This window comes from Piliocolobus tephrosceles, chromosome 2 (assembly GCF_002776525.5).
Source record: "Piliocolobus tephrosceles isolate RC106 chromosome 2, ASM277652v3, whole genome shotgun sequence".
Lineage (NCBI taxonomy): Eukaryota > Metazoa > Chordata > Mammalia > Primates > Cercopithecidae > Piliocolobus > Piliocolobus tephrosceles.
Genome location: NC_045435.1, coordinates 6,196,220 through 6,215,973, shown reverse-complemented (window position 1 = coordinate 6,215,973; position 19,754 = coordinate 6,196,220). Strand labels below are relative to the sequence as shown.

Below are 19,754 nucleotides of genomic sequence, written 5' to 3'. Positions count from 1 at the left end.
TGCACTCCAGCCTGGGTGACAGAGTGAGACCCTGTCTCAGATTAAAAAAAAAAAAAAAAAAAAAAAAGAACTTCTGTTCATCAAAAATCAAGAGTGAAAAGGCATGTCAAGATTAAAAGAAAAATACTTATAATACATGCATTTGTCAAAGAATTCATAACCAGAATAGATAAAGAACTCCTACAGCAAAAGCAAGATAATCCTATCTTCAAAACGGACAAAAGTGTGAATAGGCACTTCACAAAAAAGAATATCCAAATGGCCAATAAACATATAAACAGGTGCTCAATTTCATAATCATTAGGGAAACGCAAAATTAAAATGGCAATGAAAACCATTAAACAGCCTTTAGAATGGGTAAAAGTAAAAAGATTGACAACGCCAAGTATTGGTGAGAGAGTGGAATTCATATGCTCTTGCTAAGAGTAGTGCTTCACCAGCATCTACTGAAGTTAGACACCTGCCTATGCAATGTCCAACAATTACACTTTTAGATAAATAACCAACAGAAATAAGAATATTCAGGTATTTTTGTTCTTAATATCCGAAAACTGGAAACAATCCAAATATCCATCAAGTATGGATAAACATATACATGTAATGGAAAACTATACAGCACTAAAAGATAATGAATTATTGCTATGCACAATATGGATACATCGCTCAGGCAAGCTTAAAGGAAACCAGATGCAGAAGAGTATATGATTCTATTTCTCTGAAATTCAAGGAGAGTTAAAATAAACCTATGGTAACACTAGTTAAAACAGTGACGGGGGCCAGGCATGGTCGCACACGCCTATAATCCCAGCACTTTGGGAGGCTGAGGTGGGTAGATCGCTTGAGCTCAGGAGTTTGAGACCAACATGGGCAAAATGGTGAAACTCCATCTGTATAAAAAAGTGTGGTGGTGTGCACCTGTACTCCCAGCTACTCAGTAGGCTGAGGTGGGAAGATCACTTGAACCAGGAAGTTGAGGCTGCAGTGAGCTATGATGGCACCACTGCACTCCAGCCTCGGCAACAGAGCAAGACACTGTCTCAAATTAAAAACAGAAAACAAAACAAAAAAAAAAGCCACTGAACTATATACTAAAGATATGTGTACTATATGGTACTTAAAATCAGAAATAATAACTAATAATAACTAATGAAATATAGACTACCCAAAAATCGATATTGCTGAAATGATTTCTTCTAAGTTCATAGTACACAGCATTAGTTTCACTATATGAACCATGTAATGTTTTCCTGATCTAAAAAATTATTTTCGGGCCAGATGCAGTGGCTTATGCCTGTAATCCCAGCACTAATGGGAGGCCGAGGTGGTTGGGTCACTTGAGGTCAGGAGTTCGAGACCAGCCTGGTCAACATGGGGAAACCCGTCTTTACTAAAAATACAAAAAAAAACTAGTTGGGTGTAATGGCAGGCACCTATAATCCCAGCTACTCAGGAAGCTGAGGCAGGAAAATCGCTCAAACCCAGGAGGCAGAGGTTGCAGTGAGCCAGGATCATACCATTGCACTCCATCCTAGGCAACAAGAGCAAAACTCCATCTCAAAAATATATATATATATTTTCACCTCTATATTTAAGCATTTGACAACTTCAGATTTCAATAAACTAGACTCAGGTTGACTACCAAAAATAAAGAATTTTTTAAATAAGTGATAAAGTCTTTATCCTGTAGAAATTCATTTTGTAGTCAATTTTAAATTTAACAAAACACATATCTATATATACACAATGGAATACTATTCAGGAATGAAAAAGGAATGAACTCATGTCTTTTACAATAACACAGAACTGGAAACCTTCATCTTCAGTGAAACAACTCAGATTAGAAGTTCACATCTATATTGCCAACACTTTGGGAGGCCAAGGCAGGGTGACTGCTTGAGCCCAGGAGTTTCAGATCAGCCTGCACCAAATGGTGAGACCCTGTCTCTACAAATATTTATTTGAATTAGCTGGGTACAGTGACACCACCTGTGGTCTCAGTTGCTTGGGAGGCTGAGGTGGGAGAATCGCTTGAGCCCAGGAGGTTGAGGCTGCAACGGGCCGTATTTGCACCACTACACTCCAGTCTGGACAACAGAGCGAAACCATTTCAAAAAGAAAAAGAAAAAAGAAAAAAAAGAAGAACTCAGAAAGTCAAATACCACATATTCTCACTATAAGTAGGGGCTAAATAATGTGTGTACCCGTGGACACAGAATGTGGAATAACAGTCATTGGAGACTTGGAAGGCTAGGACTAGTGCAGTGAGGGATGAGAAATTACTTAATGGGTACACTATTCAGCTGATGATTGCACTAAAAGCTCAGATTTCACCACCACACAACATACCCACATAACAAAGCTGTACTTGTACCCCTTAAATTTATACAAATAAAAGAATATATCATTTTTTAAAGGAATATCAGTTCCTTAAATTTGAATTTACAAATTTATATCCCCAAAATATCTCATTGGGTTAAAAGTGCTTCCATCCTGTTTTGTAGTATGTTCCCCTATTTCCTTTCATTAATGCTATTATGAATTCCCAAATGTTTATTTTTTTTTTCTTGGCCAACTTTGTCTAATAAAAAAATTTACAGTTTTTTTATAACTGACTTGGTCCATCTTATACCAGGTTAGCTCTGGAGTGTTTAAATAAGCATATGACGTGCCTCGACTTGAGACTGTATGGTATAGTTATCATGCTTAAGGGTATATATTTTAAAGCTAGACAACCTAAATTTGTATCTTGGCTTACTAGTTGTGACTTCTCTGAGTCTCAGTTTCTCATCTGTAAAATGGGAGAGAATATACATACGCCTTTTTAATTGTTAAGATTAAACTATGATAGTCTATATTAAGGCATTTAGCATTATGTCTAACATATAGTTGGTGCAAAAGAAATGGTAACTATAACATTTTATAGTCAAGTATCTCCCTTTAGGAGACTGCAGTATTTTAGCATTAGCATATAGGAAAATCTCTCCAATTACTCTCATTCTAAATATATGAGTCAAAAAATTAAAAGCATAACTTTCCCATTCAGTCACTTATTTATTGTTTTTTTTTTTTTTGTTTTTTTTTTTTTTTATGTTGGGGTTTTTTTTTTTTTGCGAGGCGGAGGTTGCAGTGAGCTGAGATCATGCCACTGCACTCCAGCCTCCCAAGTTCAAGCGATTCTCCTGCTTCAGCCTCCTGACTACCTGGGACTACAGGCAGGACATGCCTGGCTAATTTTTTGTATGTTTAGTAGAGAGAGGGATTCACCATATTGGCCAGGCTGGTCTCCAACACCTGAGCTCAAGTGATCTGCCCACCTTGGCCTCCCGAAGCGCTGGGATTACAGGCGTGGGCCACCGCACCCAGCCTATTTATTTGACATAATAGTAATTATCATTGCCTGGCATTATGCTAAATGCTATAAACAAATTATTTTCCTTAATCCTGACATCATGAAATCAATAATGTATTATCTCCATCTGATAGATTAAGAAATTCAGGTTTGAGGGATCCAAATAACTTGCCCAATGTTACCACAGTGATCCATCACTGGTCATATTCCAGAGATGATACTCTAAACCAGTACACTCTAGGCATACTGGATGCTATGGGGAAATAAAATCAATGACAGTCCCCGCCACAGTGTTAATAGTATAGCACTAGACATCAGACAACTCAGCAAGCTAGAATATATGATGGAATCTGATAAACATCATATAAGAGGCATAAAGACCCACAGAAGTGCAGAAACAGGTATAAATTTAAGTTTGAGTTAAGGAAATGGTTCTTGGAAAGGCACAACTGAACTGAGCTTGGGCCAGGCATGGTAGCTCATGCCTATAATCCCAGCACTTTCAGAGGTCAAGGTGGGAGGATCGCTTGAGGCGAAGAGTTCAAGACCAGACCAGGTAACACAGCGAGACCCCATCTCTACAAAAACTAAGTGTTTTTTTTTTTAAATAGCCAGGCGTGATAGTGTGTGCCTATAGTCCTAGCTACTCGGGAGGCTGAGGTAGGAGGATAGCTTGAGCCCAGGAGTTCAAGGCTGCAGGGAGCTATGATCATGCCACTGCACTCCAGCCTAGGCAACAGAGCAAGATCCCACTTCAAAAAAAAAAAAAAAAAAGAACTGAGCTTTGAAGAATAAGTTTAACCAGGCAGAAACGGGTGGAGCCAGGCACAACTCAAGGGTAATTTATCAATACAAGCACACACAAACTAGGGTGAAGCAGCCCACATCAGCCAGATTCATAAACTACTGAAAACCCAAATGAAAGTTATTCATCAGGAAGGCATTATAACAGAATTCTAGTCTGGATCTTTGGAGCTACTCAATCTTAATCATAACACATTCTCTGTGTTACCATGCCCCCTTAACTTACTTTTCAATCCTCTGCCTTCCATCATCAGGCCTAGGAATCACCACCAAGATGTCAATCTCTATAGCCTATCACCTTCTTATTATCACACCTTATATAATTCAATTCTACCCCCTCATCTACATCTTCTCCAACTCTTCCCTAGTTTACTAAATTCTTTTCCAAAGTCAATACAGTTTCCTTAAATTTTGAATATTTTCTTTGAACTTCTCCTCCACCTTAGGTTAACTAAATTCTAGCTTTTTATTAGCTATACTACTTTGTTAAAACTCTCCCACTTATAAAACGGAAGTAGAGATTTAACAATCTCCATTGTTTCCTGTATGAGGGAGACAAAAAAAAATTTTCTTCCCCACCACCACCATCTCCCATTAATATTCTAACTTTATTGCAATAATTCCTCCTTTAAAATTGACATAAATTGGAGACATTCCCGGCTGGGCACAGTGGCTCACACCTGTAATCCCAGCACTTTGGGAGGCCAAGGCGGGTGGATCACAATGTCAAGAGATCAAGACCATCCTGGCCAACATGGTGAAACCCCGTCTTTACTAAAAATAGAAAAATTAGCTGGGTATGGTGGCATGTACCTGTAGTCCCAGCACCTGTAGTCCCAGCTACTCAGGAGACTGAGGCAGGAGAATCACTTGAACCCAGGAGGCAGAAGTTACAGTGAGCTAAGATCACGTCACTGCACTCCAGCCTGTAGACTCCATCTCAAAAAAAGAAAATGGATATATTCCCTTGCCCATATTTATGACTGCCATCTACTGGCCCAAGATCCTCTCCATGTCTAGAATACTCTGATTCTTGGTTCATAGTTTAAGTATGATCAAAATTCACTATCATTCTGAAGCACTAAAACATCCATTAACCAACTCACTCAAAGCAATGGAATCATCTTCATTTAATGGTACAAACTTGTAAATATCTCCATTTTAGCAATATGCATTCAAGAATGGCTTTAAGGAAAACTCTCAAGTTCTCAAATGCAAGCCTTTCATTCTATACACTGTCTTCCTCACTCCCACTAAATCCATTCTTTGCCCTTACATCTTGCCAAACCCTTCAATTCTAAGTAAAATTAAACTCATTTTTTTTTTTTTTTTTTTTGCAAACTCTTGCTTCTGTACTGCTTGGCACTACTAAGTCACAAAGTATTAACAGCTCCAACTACTACAAAACTCACACTTGTTTTAACTAAGACTGCAAGAGTACTTAATATGTATTCATCCCTAATTTACCTATCTTGCATTCCCAGTACCATTTAAAAGCCCCTTTCTCTAAAGATTAGCTTACTATTTCATTTAGAAGCCATAACTGCAGTATCTTTAGTCCCAAGATATGTCTATATCTTTATCCATCTTTTCTCCTTTCCCTATGTCTCATCAAACGGTTTTTGACGCCATCCGTCTCTCCCATTTCTTCCAGGACCTCACTCCATTATCTCCTACCTGATATATATTCAATCTTTCCCTCTCCACCCCTTTCCTGCTCCCTACCAACCTGATTTAAGTCTCTCACAATCTTAAAAAAAACAAGCCTTTCTACCTAATTTCCTACTCAAGCTTGTTCTAGAAATCTTTCCTTCCCATCTCATTTTCTCAGCTTACTTTTGCTGCCCCATTTCCTCACCGCCATTCATTCGTCTAGCCTTTTGAAATTTGACTTTTGTCTACTAGTCTACTAACCACTCTTACCATCAGTAAAAGTGGCCTCCTAATTGCCAAATCCAGCACCCTCATGCTACTTTAACTCTCTGAAATGCTAACATTTCTTTTTTACTCTCCCCCCTATCTTCCCAAACCTGTCACATTCCTAATCTACCTAACTGGTTAGTAGTATCTCTTCCTCCCTACTTTGAAATTAGTTGTACGTGATTTAAGACCTTCCTCACTCTATATTATTTTTGTTGGCAATTCCATTCATTCCAATGACTTCAACTAAGATCTCTGCAAATAATGCAGCTTTATCATAACTAATTGTAAGTTCTCATCTTGAGCTTCAATTATCATTCATTACACTTTCAATGCAAAGTAAACATCACCTGGACCTACTGAAAGATTTAAGACAGTTATACCATCAGGGACACTAGTAGCAGTAAATGAAGTTAAAACTATAGATCTTATAATTAGAGACCACATTTTGAATCCTGTTTCTTACTAGCTATTACTAATCTTTATCCTGCCCCTAAATTCCAGTTCTCTCATCTGTAAATGAAAAACAATTACCTTATAAGGCTTTTGAAAATACTGAAGTTTCCAAAGTTCTTAGCACAGTGTCTAGTGCCTAAGTACTTAAAGAACATATGTATCCTTAACTGCAAATGAGAGTGATACAGGTCTCCAAGAATGTTGCCTGAAGAAATCAGTTGAAAGGTGGTTCAAATTTACTTGACGTTTCCTATTTTAATTCAAAAAATTCATTTGAAAATTGCAGTCTATGATTCTAATTTATCTGTGCTATATTTTTGTTAACACTTTTGTCATTCTCCCTTACTCCCATACACTTTATCATTCAACTTCAGTGAACCTGTCTCTGATGCCAGCCATCTTTTAACGTGGATCACCATGTAATATACTGCTTTTAATGTTATAGTTATCCGTTATGTGAGTCACAAATACATGTGTTTAGCTTAAACCAGCTGGAATTGGGTTTCTGCTACTTGCAACTGAAAAAGTTTTGGGCAGTACACTGTGAACATTTTACAGTTCTTCCTTGTTTAGGAGATAGTTGAGGGCAGCCTAATGTAGTCTCACAGACAAAACTTCAAATTTTGGGTTTTATTTTATCTTTCTACTGCTACCCACCCTCCTTCTACCTCTTCTTCCTGTTTTATTAATCAAACTCTTCTGTGTATTTAGGAAACTTTGATGACTATAAATGTCACATCATAGCCGGGTGCGGTGGCTCACGCCTGTAATTCCAGCACTTTGGGAGGCCGAGGCGGGTGGATCACCTGAGGTCAGGAGTTCGAGACCAGCCTGGCCAACATGGTGAAACCCCACCTCTACTAAAAGTATAAAAATTAACCAGGCATGGTGACAGGTACCTGTAATCCCAGCTACTAGGGAGGCTGAGGCAGGAGAATCGCTTGAACCCAAGAGGTGGAGGTTATAGTGAGCCAAGACTGCGCCACTGAGCTCCAGCCTGGTCAACAGAGTGAGACTCTGGTCTCAAAAAAAAAAAGTCACTTCATTTGGGTTCCAATTAGCAACAACTTACAATGAAATGGCAACTGCATGCATACAACCATTACACGGAATCTTTCAACCAGCTGATGATGTTTTATTTCTGAGAATTTATATCAGGAAATTAAATATACACTATTAAGAAAAGCAGAAGCATACTTAAAAATTAATTTGTGCACATCTTAAAATTAGAGGCATACTGGAGAACGGCCAGGTAACATTAGATTTGGGTATGGATTTTATTATACTTATTTTTCAGAAAGGACAGCTCCAAAAGAGAGATCATGAGAAAACGAAAACGCTCTCCGGACATATAACTAACGTAAATATCAATGTCTTTTAAGGATAAACAGCTTTATTATCAAAATCCACTTCCCACAACTACTTACATCAAGTTACTGTGACAAATAAATAAATCTAAGTGTAATCAGGTAAAGGGGAATGTGACTTGTTGAAGTACAAGGCAAATATCTTACCTTCCCTCCCCAAAAATGTATTAAACCTAGATGAAATGCATTTATTTTTAAAAAGCTGTGCATCTCAAAGGAAGATACGATTATACCTAAAGTTCTGTGTTACGAAGCACGCAAATGACGCCAGCTAAGCACTGTGCATTTTCCTAATGTGTCCATTTTACTTAGAGGTTTGGTGCGGGGTGGAGACTATTAAAACAAACATCAGTTGGAGGCATATACCTACGTGTATGTATAAATATACACATATATCATTTATACATGTGCTTTCAAAGGAGAAAAACTACTATCTCCAGAATGCACACCAAAACCGATAACACTGGTTGCATATGAAAAGGGATTTCAGGTTTTCAACTGCTTCAAGTAGTGTCCCCAGAGATCCGTAATCACTCTCCTTTGCAATTAAGGCTGAAAGAAGTTTGAGATGCACTGCCACAGGGCACTCCTAAATCAATTTGGAATTGTTAACAATGTTTCTGCAGAAATCAACGGTACCATAAGAAACAGAAAAATGAAATGAAATTATTGATTCATTGGGCGTTCGTTTGTGTACTGGACTGTAAGCATGTGAGTCCTCGTCCTCTCCTCCTACCACACGTAGGACTTAACACAAGGACTTGAGGACCCCTAAATGGATGAAATGTTTGACAAAAACTTCTGGACTGGGAGGAACTCTACCTCACGTCTTTATAACTCCACCTTCTTGTTTCCAAGACGTTGTACACAAAACTGAAGATAGTCATTTAAAACAAAGTAATTTCCAAAACAAAAATATGCTGACAATAAAAACACAACGAAAGCACGGCTTCAAATCCTTTGTCTGACTTTCCAATCACTTTTGGAAGACGCAGGGGAGGCTGGAAAAGAAAAAGGCTATTAGGCGGGCCTGTTCAGCAGAACGAGACCCGGCGAGGCATCGTATCAAAGAAAAGGAGTCTCCGTTCGCAAGCCCCACTTTTCCTCCCCAGCAGCAGCTACCTGCTGAGTGAAGAAAGAGGAGGGAGAGGGGAAGGGACGCAAAGCCGAGAAGCAAAGGAAGAGAGGAAAGTGGGGTCAGGCGCTGAGAAGCCGAAATGAAATTGGAACATTAGTGGAATTACGAGGAAGGCGTGGCAGAGAGTGGCAAGCCAACCGGGAAGATCCAAGGGCCGATGAGACGCAAGGAGAGTGTTCTCGGGAGGAGGGAAAAAATAAAAGGGGTTTTGAGGTGAAGAAGGCCCGAGGCTTCGATGACAGCTCGGACCGGGTCTTCGACTCGAGGGGCGGGGACGACCCGGGAGCCTTCCATTGTGCGCGCCCCCTTCTCTCCCAGCCCCCGCCCTCGCGGCTTCGGGCCGCAACGCCAGCTGCAGCCAGCGCCTCCCGTTTGCCTGGGGTAGCAGACAATATGCTTAACCCTCCTCCGACCCTTTCTCACCGGATGAAGATGGCCGTCGCCCGAGCTTTCTCTTGTCCATCTTCTCCCGCTGCTGAAATTTCAGTTGCAGGCGCTGTCACCTCAGGACCCCTCCGGCTTGGGAGAGGGAGGGGGAGGGGAAAGAAAAAAAAAAAAGGCCAGCAATGTGCGAAGCGCGCTTGCGCAAGAGTCGTCGCCTGCGCTTCGACCGGAAATCAGCTGCCCCTCCCACCATCAACCGGAACTCATTTCCTGGGACTTTTCTATGTGCGCCCTCTCCTCCAGCGTTTTTTTGTTGGGGTATATTTCATGATCTGATCCCCTCTGGGGAAGTGAACCATCTGGGTGCTCGATTTTAGCTTTGTTGACTTTGAAGATTAGATTGACAACAAAAGGGGAAAACAGGAACTCCTCCGGTTCACTGGCTCTCGCGAGGTGACCAAACAACTATGAAAACAAAACGTTAGCGTTTGCAGTGTTACGGTCCTCACAGCCTCTCTTACATAGTTGCCCCAAACGCCCATCCTCGAACTCAGAAACCAAAAGATTTTAAGATGGCAAAATCACCTAATAATGGCCTAGCTATTAGTTTAGCATTTGCACTGGAAATAAGTAGGCTGATGAGGAAAAATGTCTTAGAGAGAATTTCTTTTTAAAATTAAAATTCGTGATTTTTAAAGCTCCTTAAAAGCTAGAACTTAATTTTTCAATAACTGAAATGCTGAGATGACAAAAAGTGGGTAGCTATAAACTGGAATTTGTTCAATTAACATTTACCACGATACTCGAGGGACTAGACCTGTCCTCAATGATCTCGAGGTCTGGTACTATTAGCCTGATCCCTAATGGTGCATATCTGAATAATTTTTAAATGAACGTGTAAGCTTTCGTGACGATTTAATCACAAGTTTAACAAAATTCAGCACAGTGCTGTAAGCAGGGAAAATGTGTCTGGCACGTTCCAAGCCCGAAGGGACTCTGGAAATAGGGTTTGATTCCCAAGCCGGCCCCTTTATACCCCTAACCCCTATCCCTCAAACCCCCATCTCCCATCCTAATGGAGTCAATAAAGGGATCGGCCCAACTCGTCCACTAGAGCAGTCCCCTTCTTCGTGAGTCAAGCCTTCCTAATCATAATATGGTCAGTCCCCAGGTAGAAGTAAGGCTCCAGGTGTTGTGGGGTGTTGGGCTTGGGGAAGCGTTCTACATGGCAGGAATGACAGCAAGGCAGATACACTTCAAGTCTTGCTGGGATTGAGGTTCACTGTAAGGATTTCATTTTGTTGGTTTATTTGGTTAATTTCTGTTTAACAGAAACATTGCTTTCTGAAAAATAATTGAATGTTCAGTTTCCTCACAAACTAATTTTTTTTAACCAAACAACTTAACTGACTCAAAAGTCAAGCTAGGCCGGGCACAGTGGCTCACATCTGTAATCCCAGCACTTTGGGAGGCCGAGGCAGAATAGCTTGAGCCCAGACATTCAAGACCATCCTGGGCAACAAAGCAAGACCCCCCTCTCCACAAAAATATACAGGCCAGATGCCATGACTCACCCTAGGCCGGCGCATCACTTGAGTCCAGGAGTTTGATATGAGCCTGGGCAACATAGTGAGACCTCCTCTCTACAAAAAAATTTAAAAACTAGCCACGCATGGTGGCCAGCATGCCTGCAGTCCCAGCTACTCGAGAGGCTAAGGCAGGAAGATCACTTAAGCCCGTGGGGTTGAAGTTGCAGTGAGCCTTGATCAGGCCCCAGCCTGGGCGACAGAGCAAGACTGTCTCAAAAAAAACAACAAAAATTACCCGGGCATGGTGGAGCACACCTGTAGTCCTGGCTACTGGGGAAGATGAGATTTAAGGATTACTTGAATCCACAACTTTGAGGCTGCAGTGAGCTATGATCACTACATGGTACTCCGGCCTGGACAACACCCAGATACCCTGCCTCAAAAATAAAAATAAAAAATAAACTTCCCAGACAATTCTGTTGCATACTTCAATTTGGTAAAACCAACACTTAGTGACATCTGCTTTTTTTTTCTCTGATATTCTTTTTTCTGTATGTCCTTGCCTCTGGTGGATTAAATACAGCTTTTTTTATTTCCTAGGGAGAGGTGAACAGTAGAGAGGGACATTATGTACTTTCCTCTTATTTTGAAATTTCTACAGATATAATTTCACAACCACTATTATTTTCTACAATTTACTAAATGGAATTGTAATACAGGCATTATTATTTTTCTAAAAAACTGCATAATCACTTTCTGTGTTGGAAAAGAAAAATAGTGCTGCTTTTGTACCAAAACAATATTCTTTCTTTAAAATATATTTTCTAGAGGTTTTGTGTTTTGTTTTGCTTTCCTAAATATGAAAATAAATGAAAACTTACTCCTTGTAAAAAAAAAAAAGTATCATTAGATATTTTTAAATTTTCCGAGTAAAAGTATCCTCCATTCTGTGCTTCTTAATGGCACGTTATATACAAAAGGACCTAGTTCCTAAATATAAAAAAGGATTATAATTACTGTATTAGATTATTACTCTGTAACCAGGGAATTTCCTAACTTCTCAGATTATAAAATTACTTTTTTATAAAAGCTTACTAATCACCTGTGAAAAATGTAAATATTGTTAAATGTAACGACTTTTGATCCTAGAAAGGAAAAGGGTTCCTTAAAAATCCAAATATGCTAATTAGTTATTTGCGTCTATGATTCTAGTGTCCCACCCACCCTCTTCTTTAAAGATAATCACACCTAACCTAGAGAAGTCAAATTCAGAGAGATCGAAAGTAGAATGGTGGTTGCTAGTGCCTAGTGCGAGGAGAATGGGGAGTTACTGTTTAATGGGTATAGAGTTACAGTTTTGTAAGACGAAAAGCATTCTGTGAATGGATGTCAGTAATGGTTACACAGCAATGTGAATGTACGTAATGACTCTGAACTGCACACTTAAAAATGGTTAGGATGGTCAATTTTGCTATGTGTATTTTCACAATTGTTTTTTATTTTAAGAAATAACCACACCTAGAATAAATCATTACAGCTGTGTCACCACCTAATCCAGCATACTGGAAAAGCCTAATTTCAAATTCTCTCTAATGCGTATATGCTGTTCTCCTTTTTTAAAATTTTAGTCTGCATTAAACGACTGGAGTACTTGACACAGGAAACAAAGTGCCTACCAAATGGCCTCACTGAATTTTTGGTGAATGAATGAAATAAAAAGTCAAATACTATGCATTTTTAAATCTTTGGTAAAAACTAATCTTGGGGTGGGAGGAGGGTGAGGGTTGTAAAACTACCTATCAGATACTATGCTTGCTACCTGGGTAATGAAATCATTTGTATACCAAACCCCAGTGACACAAAATTTACCCTTGTAACACATTTGCATGTTCCCCCGACCCTAAAATAAAAGTCAAAAAAGGGGGGGAAAAATCTCTCAGGCTCCTGAGCTGCTTCAGTTACTTTGGGCATGTCACTTTACCTTTGAAAGCCTCAACTTATCCATTTATAAAATAAACATGTTAGCTAAGCATATCAATAAGGTCCCTTCTAGCTCTAATAGTCTTTTTCTTGAAGGTAAACTATTGAAGGCAACCAGAATGTCACCTCAAAATATGCCTTTTTTTTTTTCTTTCTGAGACGGAGTTTTGCTCTTGTTGCTCAGGCTGGAGTGCAACAGCGTGATCTCAGCTCACTGCAACCTCCACCTCCCAGGTTCAAGTGATTCTGCTGCCTCAGCCTCCCAAGTAGCTGAGATTACAGGCACCGCCACCATGCCCGGCTAATTTTTGTATTTTTAGTAGAGACGAGGTTTCACCATGTTGGCCAGGCTGGTCTCGAACCCGTGACCTCGTGATCCACCCACCTCAGCCTCCCAAAGTGCTGGGATTACAGGAGTGAACCACTGCGCCCGGCCAAAATATACCTCTTTTATATAAAAATTATTTTTGAGCCCAAGGCAGCTAAGAAGCAGGAAATGGAGGGAAAGCTCTCTCCTCTTTTTTCTAGCTAAAAGGCAGGACATAAATTCTCTCTAGACTCTTACCAGCCCAGAAAGCCCCAGACGAATCTGCAAACAAACCTTACTGTATTAGTTTCCTTCTGTAGATTTACATTCCCACAGTTTCTCACCCTTAGAAGCCTAAAACTCTTTCCTTTGTTCTTTCTTCTCTCCACAAATTTATTGTTCTTAGTCGAAGATACTTACATAAGCCAGAGTTGTAAGCCACTGTTGAGTTACTCCTCATTTAGGTTTCTCTAAGGTGATGTGCACTGCATGCATTAATAAACTTGTTTGTTTTTCTGTTGTTACAAGGGTTCATTCCAACTAAGAACTCATGAGAGTTAAGGAAATAATTATTTTTCCTCCCCTAAACTATCTTATTCTAATCCATTCTTTGGAAAATTAAGTCTAAAAATTGTTTGATTCTCTCCCTCTTTATTTTAATGAACCATATTGAATTTGCTTGAGATGGTTTATCTTGATTTGCAAAAGACAAAGCATATATAAATTGATGGTTGGAATATTCTCTAAGAATAATTCATAAACCTTTGACATTTATTAAGTTTAGAATTATAAAACAAGTCTATAATTTTTCAAAATCTTTGCATCTTTCTCATGTTTTAATGTATTGCTAGAGAACTTTTAAAGTATGCTTTACTTCTTTATGTGCTTGGCAAAAAACTGTAAAATTCTAACAATATTTAAGTGCCTACTGTGCACCAGACACTATTCCAAGAACTGGAGATACACTAGTGAACAAAACCAAGTCCCTGTTCCTGCTGCCATGGAATTTACATTCTAGTGAAGAGAAGTAGACAATAAGCAAACATATGTCAGTTGGTAATAAGTGCCAAAAAAAAAAAAAAGGGAAGGGAGAGAGTTACTCTTTATGATAGACTGCTCAAAGAAAATCACTCTGATGAGATAAAAAGTGGGCAGAAACTTTAAAATAAAAGTCCTATAGATATCTATAAAGGGGAGGAATATTCCAGGCTGTGGGCCTAGCAAGAGTGAATACCCTTAAAACAGGAGCTTGCTTCACAAATTGATGGCAAAGTAGACCAGGTGCAACTATGGTGAAGTAAACAAGAGAGTGGTAGGAAATGACACCTGAGAAAGAGCTAAGCCCCAGATCATGTAACTAGATGAGTAAGCCAGTGAGAGAGTGGTAGGAAATGACATTGGAGAGCTAAGGGCTGTGTGAGACCTTGTAGGCCATGGTAAGAACTTAGTTTTTATTCTGAGTGAGAAGGGAGACCATTGAGAATTTTAGTAAGCCTGTGCATCTAGACTGTGAACTTCACAGGTCTCAGTTCACTACAACCTCCGTGGGTTCGGCAGGGTAGCTAGAGTGGGCTAGAGTTGGATGTTTCCCTTCCCCCAAGTCAGTTAGGCTCTGATAAAACCCCAGCAGGTTAGCCTCTGATTAAATAGGTTCTCCTGAGGGCAGACCTTGTTAAGAAGAACAAAATGCTCTGGTGTATTTCAAAATGGCTCCTTTTCCCCACCCACTACCAGAGGCATGGATAGTCACCCTGAGGACCTATGAGAGCTCCAGGAGCTTAAACAAAATTGGGGAGCGAGGAAGAGGGGATGGCTAGGTCCCTCTGACTTGTCCACACTGATCCTTCACATTTACCTATCCTGGTAGTTGTTCCATTGGCGGCTTCAGCAGCTACTTTCTGCTCTGGTAAGTTGTGATTCTCTATATTGACGTGCTTTCAGTCCCTCCGATTTTGGAGGTGGTAGTATGCCCAGTAACCTTACTTCTTTTATGGATCCTATGAAGAAGAGCTTTTGATTTTCAGTTTGTCTAGCTTTTTACTTGTTAGGACTGAGTAGCAACTTCCAAGATTTTTACATGCCAGTCTGGAAACAAGAAGTCAACAAACATCACCACTGAAAATTTTGAATAATGTTATGACCTCCCATTAGATAGTTTCACCATGGCCTCAATGTAAAACATTCTTGGATTTTTGAAGCATGGATTTTTGCCATGCATTGTATCCATTTTCCAGGCTTTTTTTTTTTTAAAGGATGGTTAAGTCTGTCAATTATTTACACTTTAGAAAAAGTAAATTAATTACATAATAACATCTGAGAGAGAGGCTGAGCATGGTGACTCACACCTGTAATCCCAGCACTTTGGAAGGCCAAAGCAGGAGGATCACTTGAGGCCAGGAGTTTCAAACAAGCCTAGGCAACATAGTGAGATCCCATCTCTAAAAAAAATTTGTTTTAATTAGCCAGGCATGGTGGCATGTGCCTGTAGCCCTAGCTACTTGGGAGGCTGAGGTGAACTGTGAGATCAGAAGGTCGAGGCTGCAGTGAACTATGATCACACCACCACACTCCATCCTGGGTGACAGAGTCAGACCCTGTCTTTCAAAAATAACACCTGAGATCAGCAAAGACTGGAAGCATTTTTAATAGAAAAGGAAGGAATAGAGAGCAGTCTGGATAGTGCTTTGAACAACCAAAAACCTTTGTAAAGTACCTTTTGGGTTCGAGGGGTCAGAAGGGAGTAAGAAATCTTAGACCAGCTTATTGAAGTGGGGAAAAAATTAATTTAAAAATTTAAAAAGATTTGGCCAGGTGTGGTGGCTTATACCTGTAATCCTAACACTTTGGGAGGGCGAAGCAGGTGGACTGCCTGAGCTCAGGCATTCAAGACCAGCCTGGGCAACATGGTGAAACCTCGTCTCTACTACAATACAAAAAAAATTAGCTGGGCATGATGGCGGGCAGCTGTAATCCTAGCTACTCGGGAGGCTGAGACAGGAGAATTGCTTGAATCTGGGAGGTGGAGGTTGCAGTGAGCCGAGATCACGCCACTGCACTCCAGCCTGGGCGACAGAGTGAGGCTCCATCTCAAAAAAAAAAAAAAATTAAAAGAGATTTAAGACATCCAAGCAAGCACCATTTGAATTTTGCCTTAGGCCTAATAGCAACTCGAGTTGCACTGAAAATCATCTGGAGTGCTACTTATTGGAAGTGGGGTGTAGCTTGCCAGGGTCAGTGTTAAGAAATTAAGAAGGGAGAGTGTTAACATATTTGTTAAGAAAGTTCGTTTGAAAGTCAGCCTCATCCGCAGTCACTCCTTTGACAGTTGTTTGGCTTTGAGGAAAGCCACTTAACCTTTCAAAGCCTTCTTTTCTGGCTTTAAGCTCTGCCTAAGGAACTATCTAAGTTAACTTCTCATCTAGCCTATTTTTCTTCCTTCTCAGACATCAGAATAACTGTATCTTCTAGTATTCGCTGAATTGATCATAATCTCCATTGCCTGATTCACATTTCACTCCCGCTTCTGTCTTCTGCCATTCATTTAACAGCAAAAGTTATTAAATATTTTCTGTAGAAATAAATGAAGACCAACCAAATGAGAAAAGCCTATTTATTCTGAGCCTGCTGTAGCAAGGGAGTCCACTACTATCACTTGGGTTTTGGCAGAGACTCAAGGCAGCAGAAGAGTAGGAGAGCTTTATAGTGGGGAAAAAAAGAAAAGACTTCCCATTTGCCCTGATTGCAAGTTGTCATGGAGAAGCTGTAGGTGAGCTAACTAGAAATGGGGACATCTTGCGTGATTGGTTAGGGGTACGTATTTGGCTCTCTTTGGTTGGTCTCAGGTTGGAAATAGGGACAAAATTAGGAAAGCTGTCAGATATTAATGAAGTTCTTGCCATTTGGGGCCAAGTGTTATAGAAGTTACTGGTTAGTTTCCTGAATTGTCACTAGTGATAGAAATCTGATTTCCTGCCAGTCTGATTTATACCAGACTGACTTCCTGAGTTGTTTATTGTAAATGAGGGGTTGGCTTCCTGGGCAGGTTGTGTGTCAGAAAAATCCATATTTACATATGGTCTCTCCATTGTCACTTCATATATTCAGTCTCTCACTGTTTTGAATCATTCACAATTATTTCGAATTAACATCTTTACCACTGGTTAGAAGGTTAATGTCTTTCTGACACGCTTAGTTTAGCATCAAGTGCCTTAGGAAGAATTTGACAAGCTGAAATTTTCATTTTACTTTTACTAGCACTGATATACTATTATTCTTTTAACTTTCAGTGGTTACCAATGACACAGGAGCTGAGCTTCCAAAAATTTATTGAGCAATCTGACTTACTAAGAGAACTTAAATATGACTTCAATGAAAAAGCTGAATTCAGACACACTGAGACACAAAGGCCTTTTGTCTTTAACTATTATGAAAATGTGCTTGAGAAAAATAGCAAGCGCTACCAGGCCCTTGGCCATTTGCTTGAACAATATATTTATGAGCTTTTGGAGAAGGTGTGCAAATTACAAAAAGTATATATCCCACCTGAGGCTGATAAAGAAGAACCAAGAAGCTTCTTTTTCATGAGCGAGAAAGCATTAACAAATCACCATTCTGCTCTTCTTGTCCTTCTTCAAGACCATGGGGTCTTTCGAGCTGGTCAGTGGAGTCAGCAGGCAATAATACATCATGGTCTCCAACATGGAAGTCAGATACCATGTATTCAAATGGCATTGCAGGCACATTATGATGTAATTGTGCTAAACCCCAATGATAATTTTGTGGAACTAAAGATGGAAAAAGAGTGGCAAGGCCTTTTAACACAAAATATTGAGTCATCTTCTCTAAAAATGGTTCCAGGTGGGAACTTTTTCTCTCTCCAGCATTCTCCCAAATGCATTCCAAAAAGATGCAGCAACACACCCGAAGAACACATGGCTTACATATGGGATTACTTCATTTCAAAGACTGAAGGCAAGGATATTGCCTTCATTGTACATGGTTATGGAGGCTTGGTTTTTATGGACTTGCTTGTTCGTAGAAGGTGGGAAGTGATGAGCAAAGTATATGCTGTTGCACTTATTGACTCTGAACATCATGTAGGACACCAGCTGGGAAGTGATGTACAATTATTAGCATGGATAAAGCACCACTGCCGTGAATGGGTGACAAGTCCTAAACCTTTGGATAAACCTGCAGCTACTGTTTTCAAAAAGGAATTTCCTATGGTTTCTGCTGGTACAGAAAAGTACAGCTTAGCCCCTTCCTCTAGCCTTCAGTCAATTTTTAAGTACTTTAAAAAAGCTTTAAAAGCCAGAACAACCATTGATTTCTCTCAAATGCCAATAGTGACTAGAGGTTCCTCAAAAAGAAAGCAAAGTGCTTAAACTACTTTTGTCATCTAAGGTTTTTTTTGTCCTTCTGCAATTTTGCTAATATAGATTCTGGAAGGAAAATAAAAACACTTTCAACTCACACACAATATGACGTTCTGGCTTGAGGTTTGATTTGTTACTTTTTATTATTTTGTGTTTATGAGGCAGGGTCTGACTTTGCTGCCCAGGGTGGTATGGAAATCTGGCTTCAAGCGAACCTCTCACCTCAGCCTCCCAAAGTGCTGAGATTATAGGCATTAGCCACTGCACATGGCCACAGTTGTTGCTTTTTTTTTTTTTTTTTTTTTTTTTTTTTTGAGGAGGAGGAGTCTCACTCTGTAGCCCAGGCTGGAGTGCAGTGGCATGATCTCAGCTCACTGCAACCTCTGCCTCCCGGGTTCAAGCAATTCTCCTGCCTCAGCCTCCCAAGTAGCTGGGACTACAGGCACGTGCCACCACGCCCAGCTAATTTTTGTATTTTTACTAGAGACAGGGTTCTGGCATGTTCCCCAGACTGGTCTAGAACTCCTGACCTCAGGTGATCCACCCACTTTGGCCTCCCAAAGTGCTGGGCTTACAGGCATAAGCTACTGCACCCGGCCATTTTGTTGCTTTTTTGAAAAGTGAATATATTCTCTTTTGTAGCCTATTGATGAACTGGGAATTCGGTGCCATCATTAATATTTTACAGTGTTAGTTAAGTGTGAAGATCTTTCTTTTAAAAAGCTATGGTTTGATATAATGACAGCAAAATGGCAATTGATAAAAATTAGATATTGAATCAATCTTTGATTTCTGTAATATTAATACCATAGTAAAATTACAAGTGAACATAAAAATTAAACATCATAAGCAAACTGCATTCTTTGTATGTTTATGTTTTTTGTTAAAATTTGTTGTACTCCCTGTTCACCAGGTCTGAAGAAAAAAAAATGTTTTAATAAATTTCTTGGTCTTGTGTGTGTGTTCACTCCTATCTTCAACTAATATCTGAGTGCTTAGTATGTGCCAGTCAAGACTAGGTGTTTGGGACACCGTAGCAAACAACCCCAACATTGCCTTTCTCTTTACAGAGTTTACAATGGCCGAGAAATTACAAACGTGAAGAGTGTTAAATAGTAGAGGAGAATGGGCGCAGACTGGGTTCG

At 39.8% G+C, this 19,754-nt stretch overlaps 2 protein-coding genes across 7 annotated transcripts in view; one reads left to right on the top strand and one right to left on the bottom strand.

Annotated features, from left to right (window-relative positions):
• The window catches only part of SENP7 (SUMO specific peptidase 7), a 206,919-nt gene extending 197,332 nt beyond the window's left edge, over positions 1-9,587 (bottom strand). For 5 of the 6 annotated variants that reach the window (XM_023212207.2, XM_023212222.2, XM_023212233.2 and 2 more), the window contains exon 1: positions 9,458-9,587. In XM_023212207.2, the coding sequence (XP_023067975.1) occupies positions 9,458-9,497 (40 nt within the window). In that variant the 5' untranslated portion in view covers positions 9,498-9,587. The remainder of the gene's footprint in view (positions 1-9,457) is intronic. The other variant, XM_023212215.1, reaches the window with a different exon arrangement.
• A 5,264-nt stretch (positions 9,588-14,851) lies between these two features.
• LOC111542068 (putative protein FAM172B) lies at positions 14,852-19,548 on the top strand. The gene is made up of 2 exons (XM_023211269.1): positions 14,852-15,140; positions 17,521-19,548. The coding sequence occupies exon 2, from the start codon at positions 17,530-17,532 to the stop codon at positions 18,616-18,618; it is 1,089 nt and encodes a 362-aa protein (XP_023067037.1). The 5' UTR covers positions 14,852-15,140; positions 17,521-17,529; the 3' UTR covers positions 18,619-19,548.
• Positions 19,549-19,754: the final 206 nt, after the last annotated feature.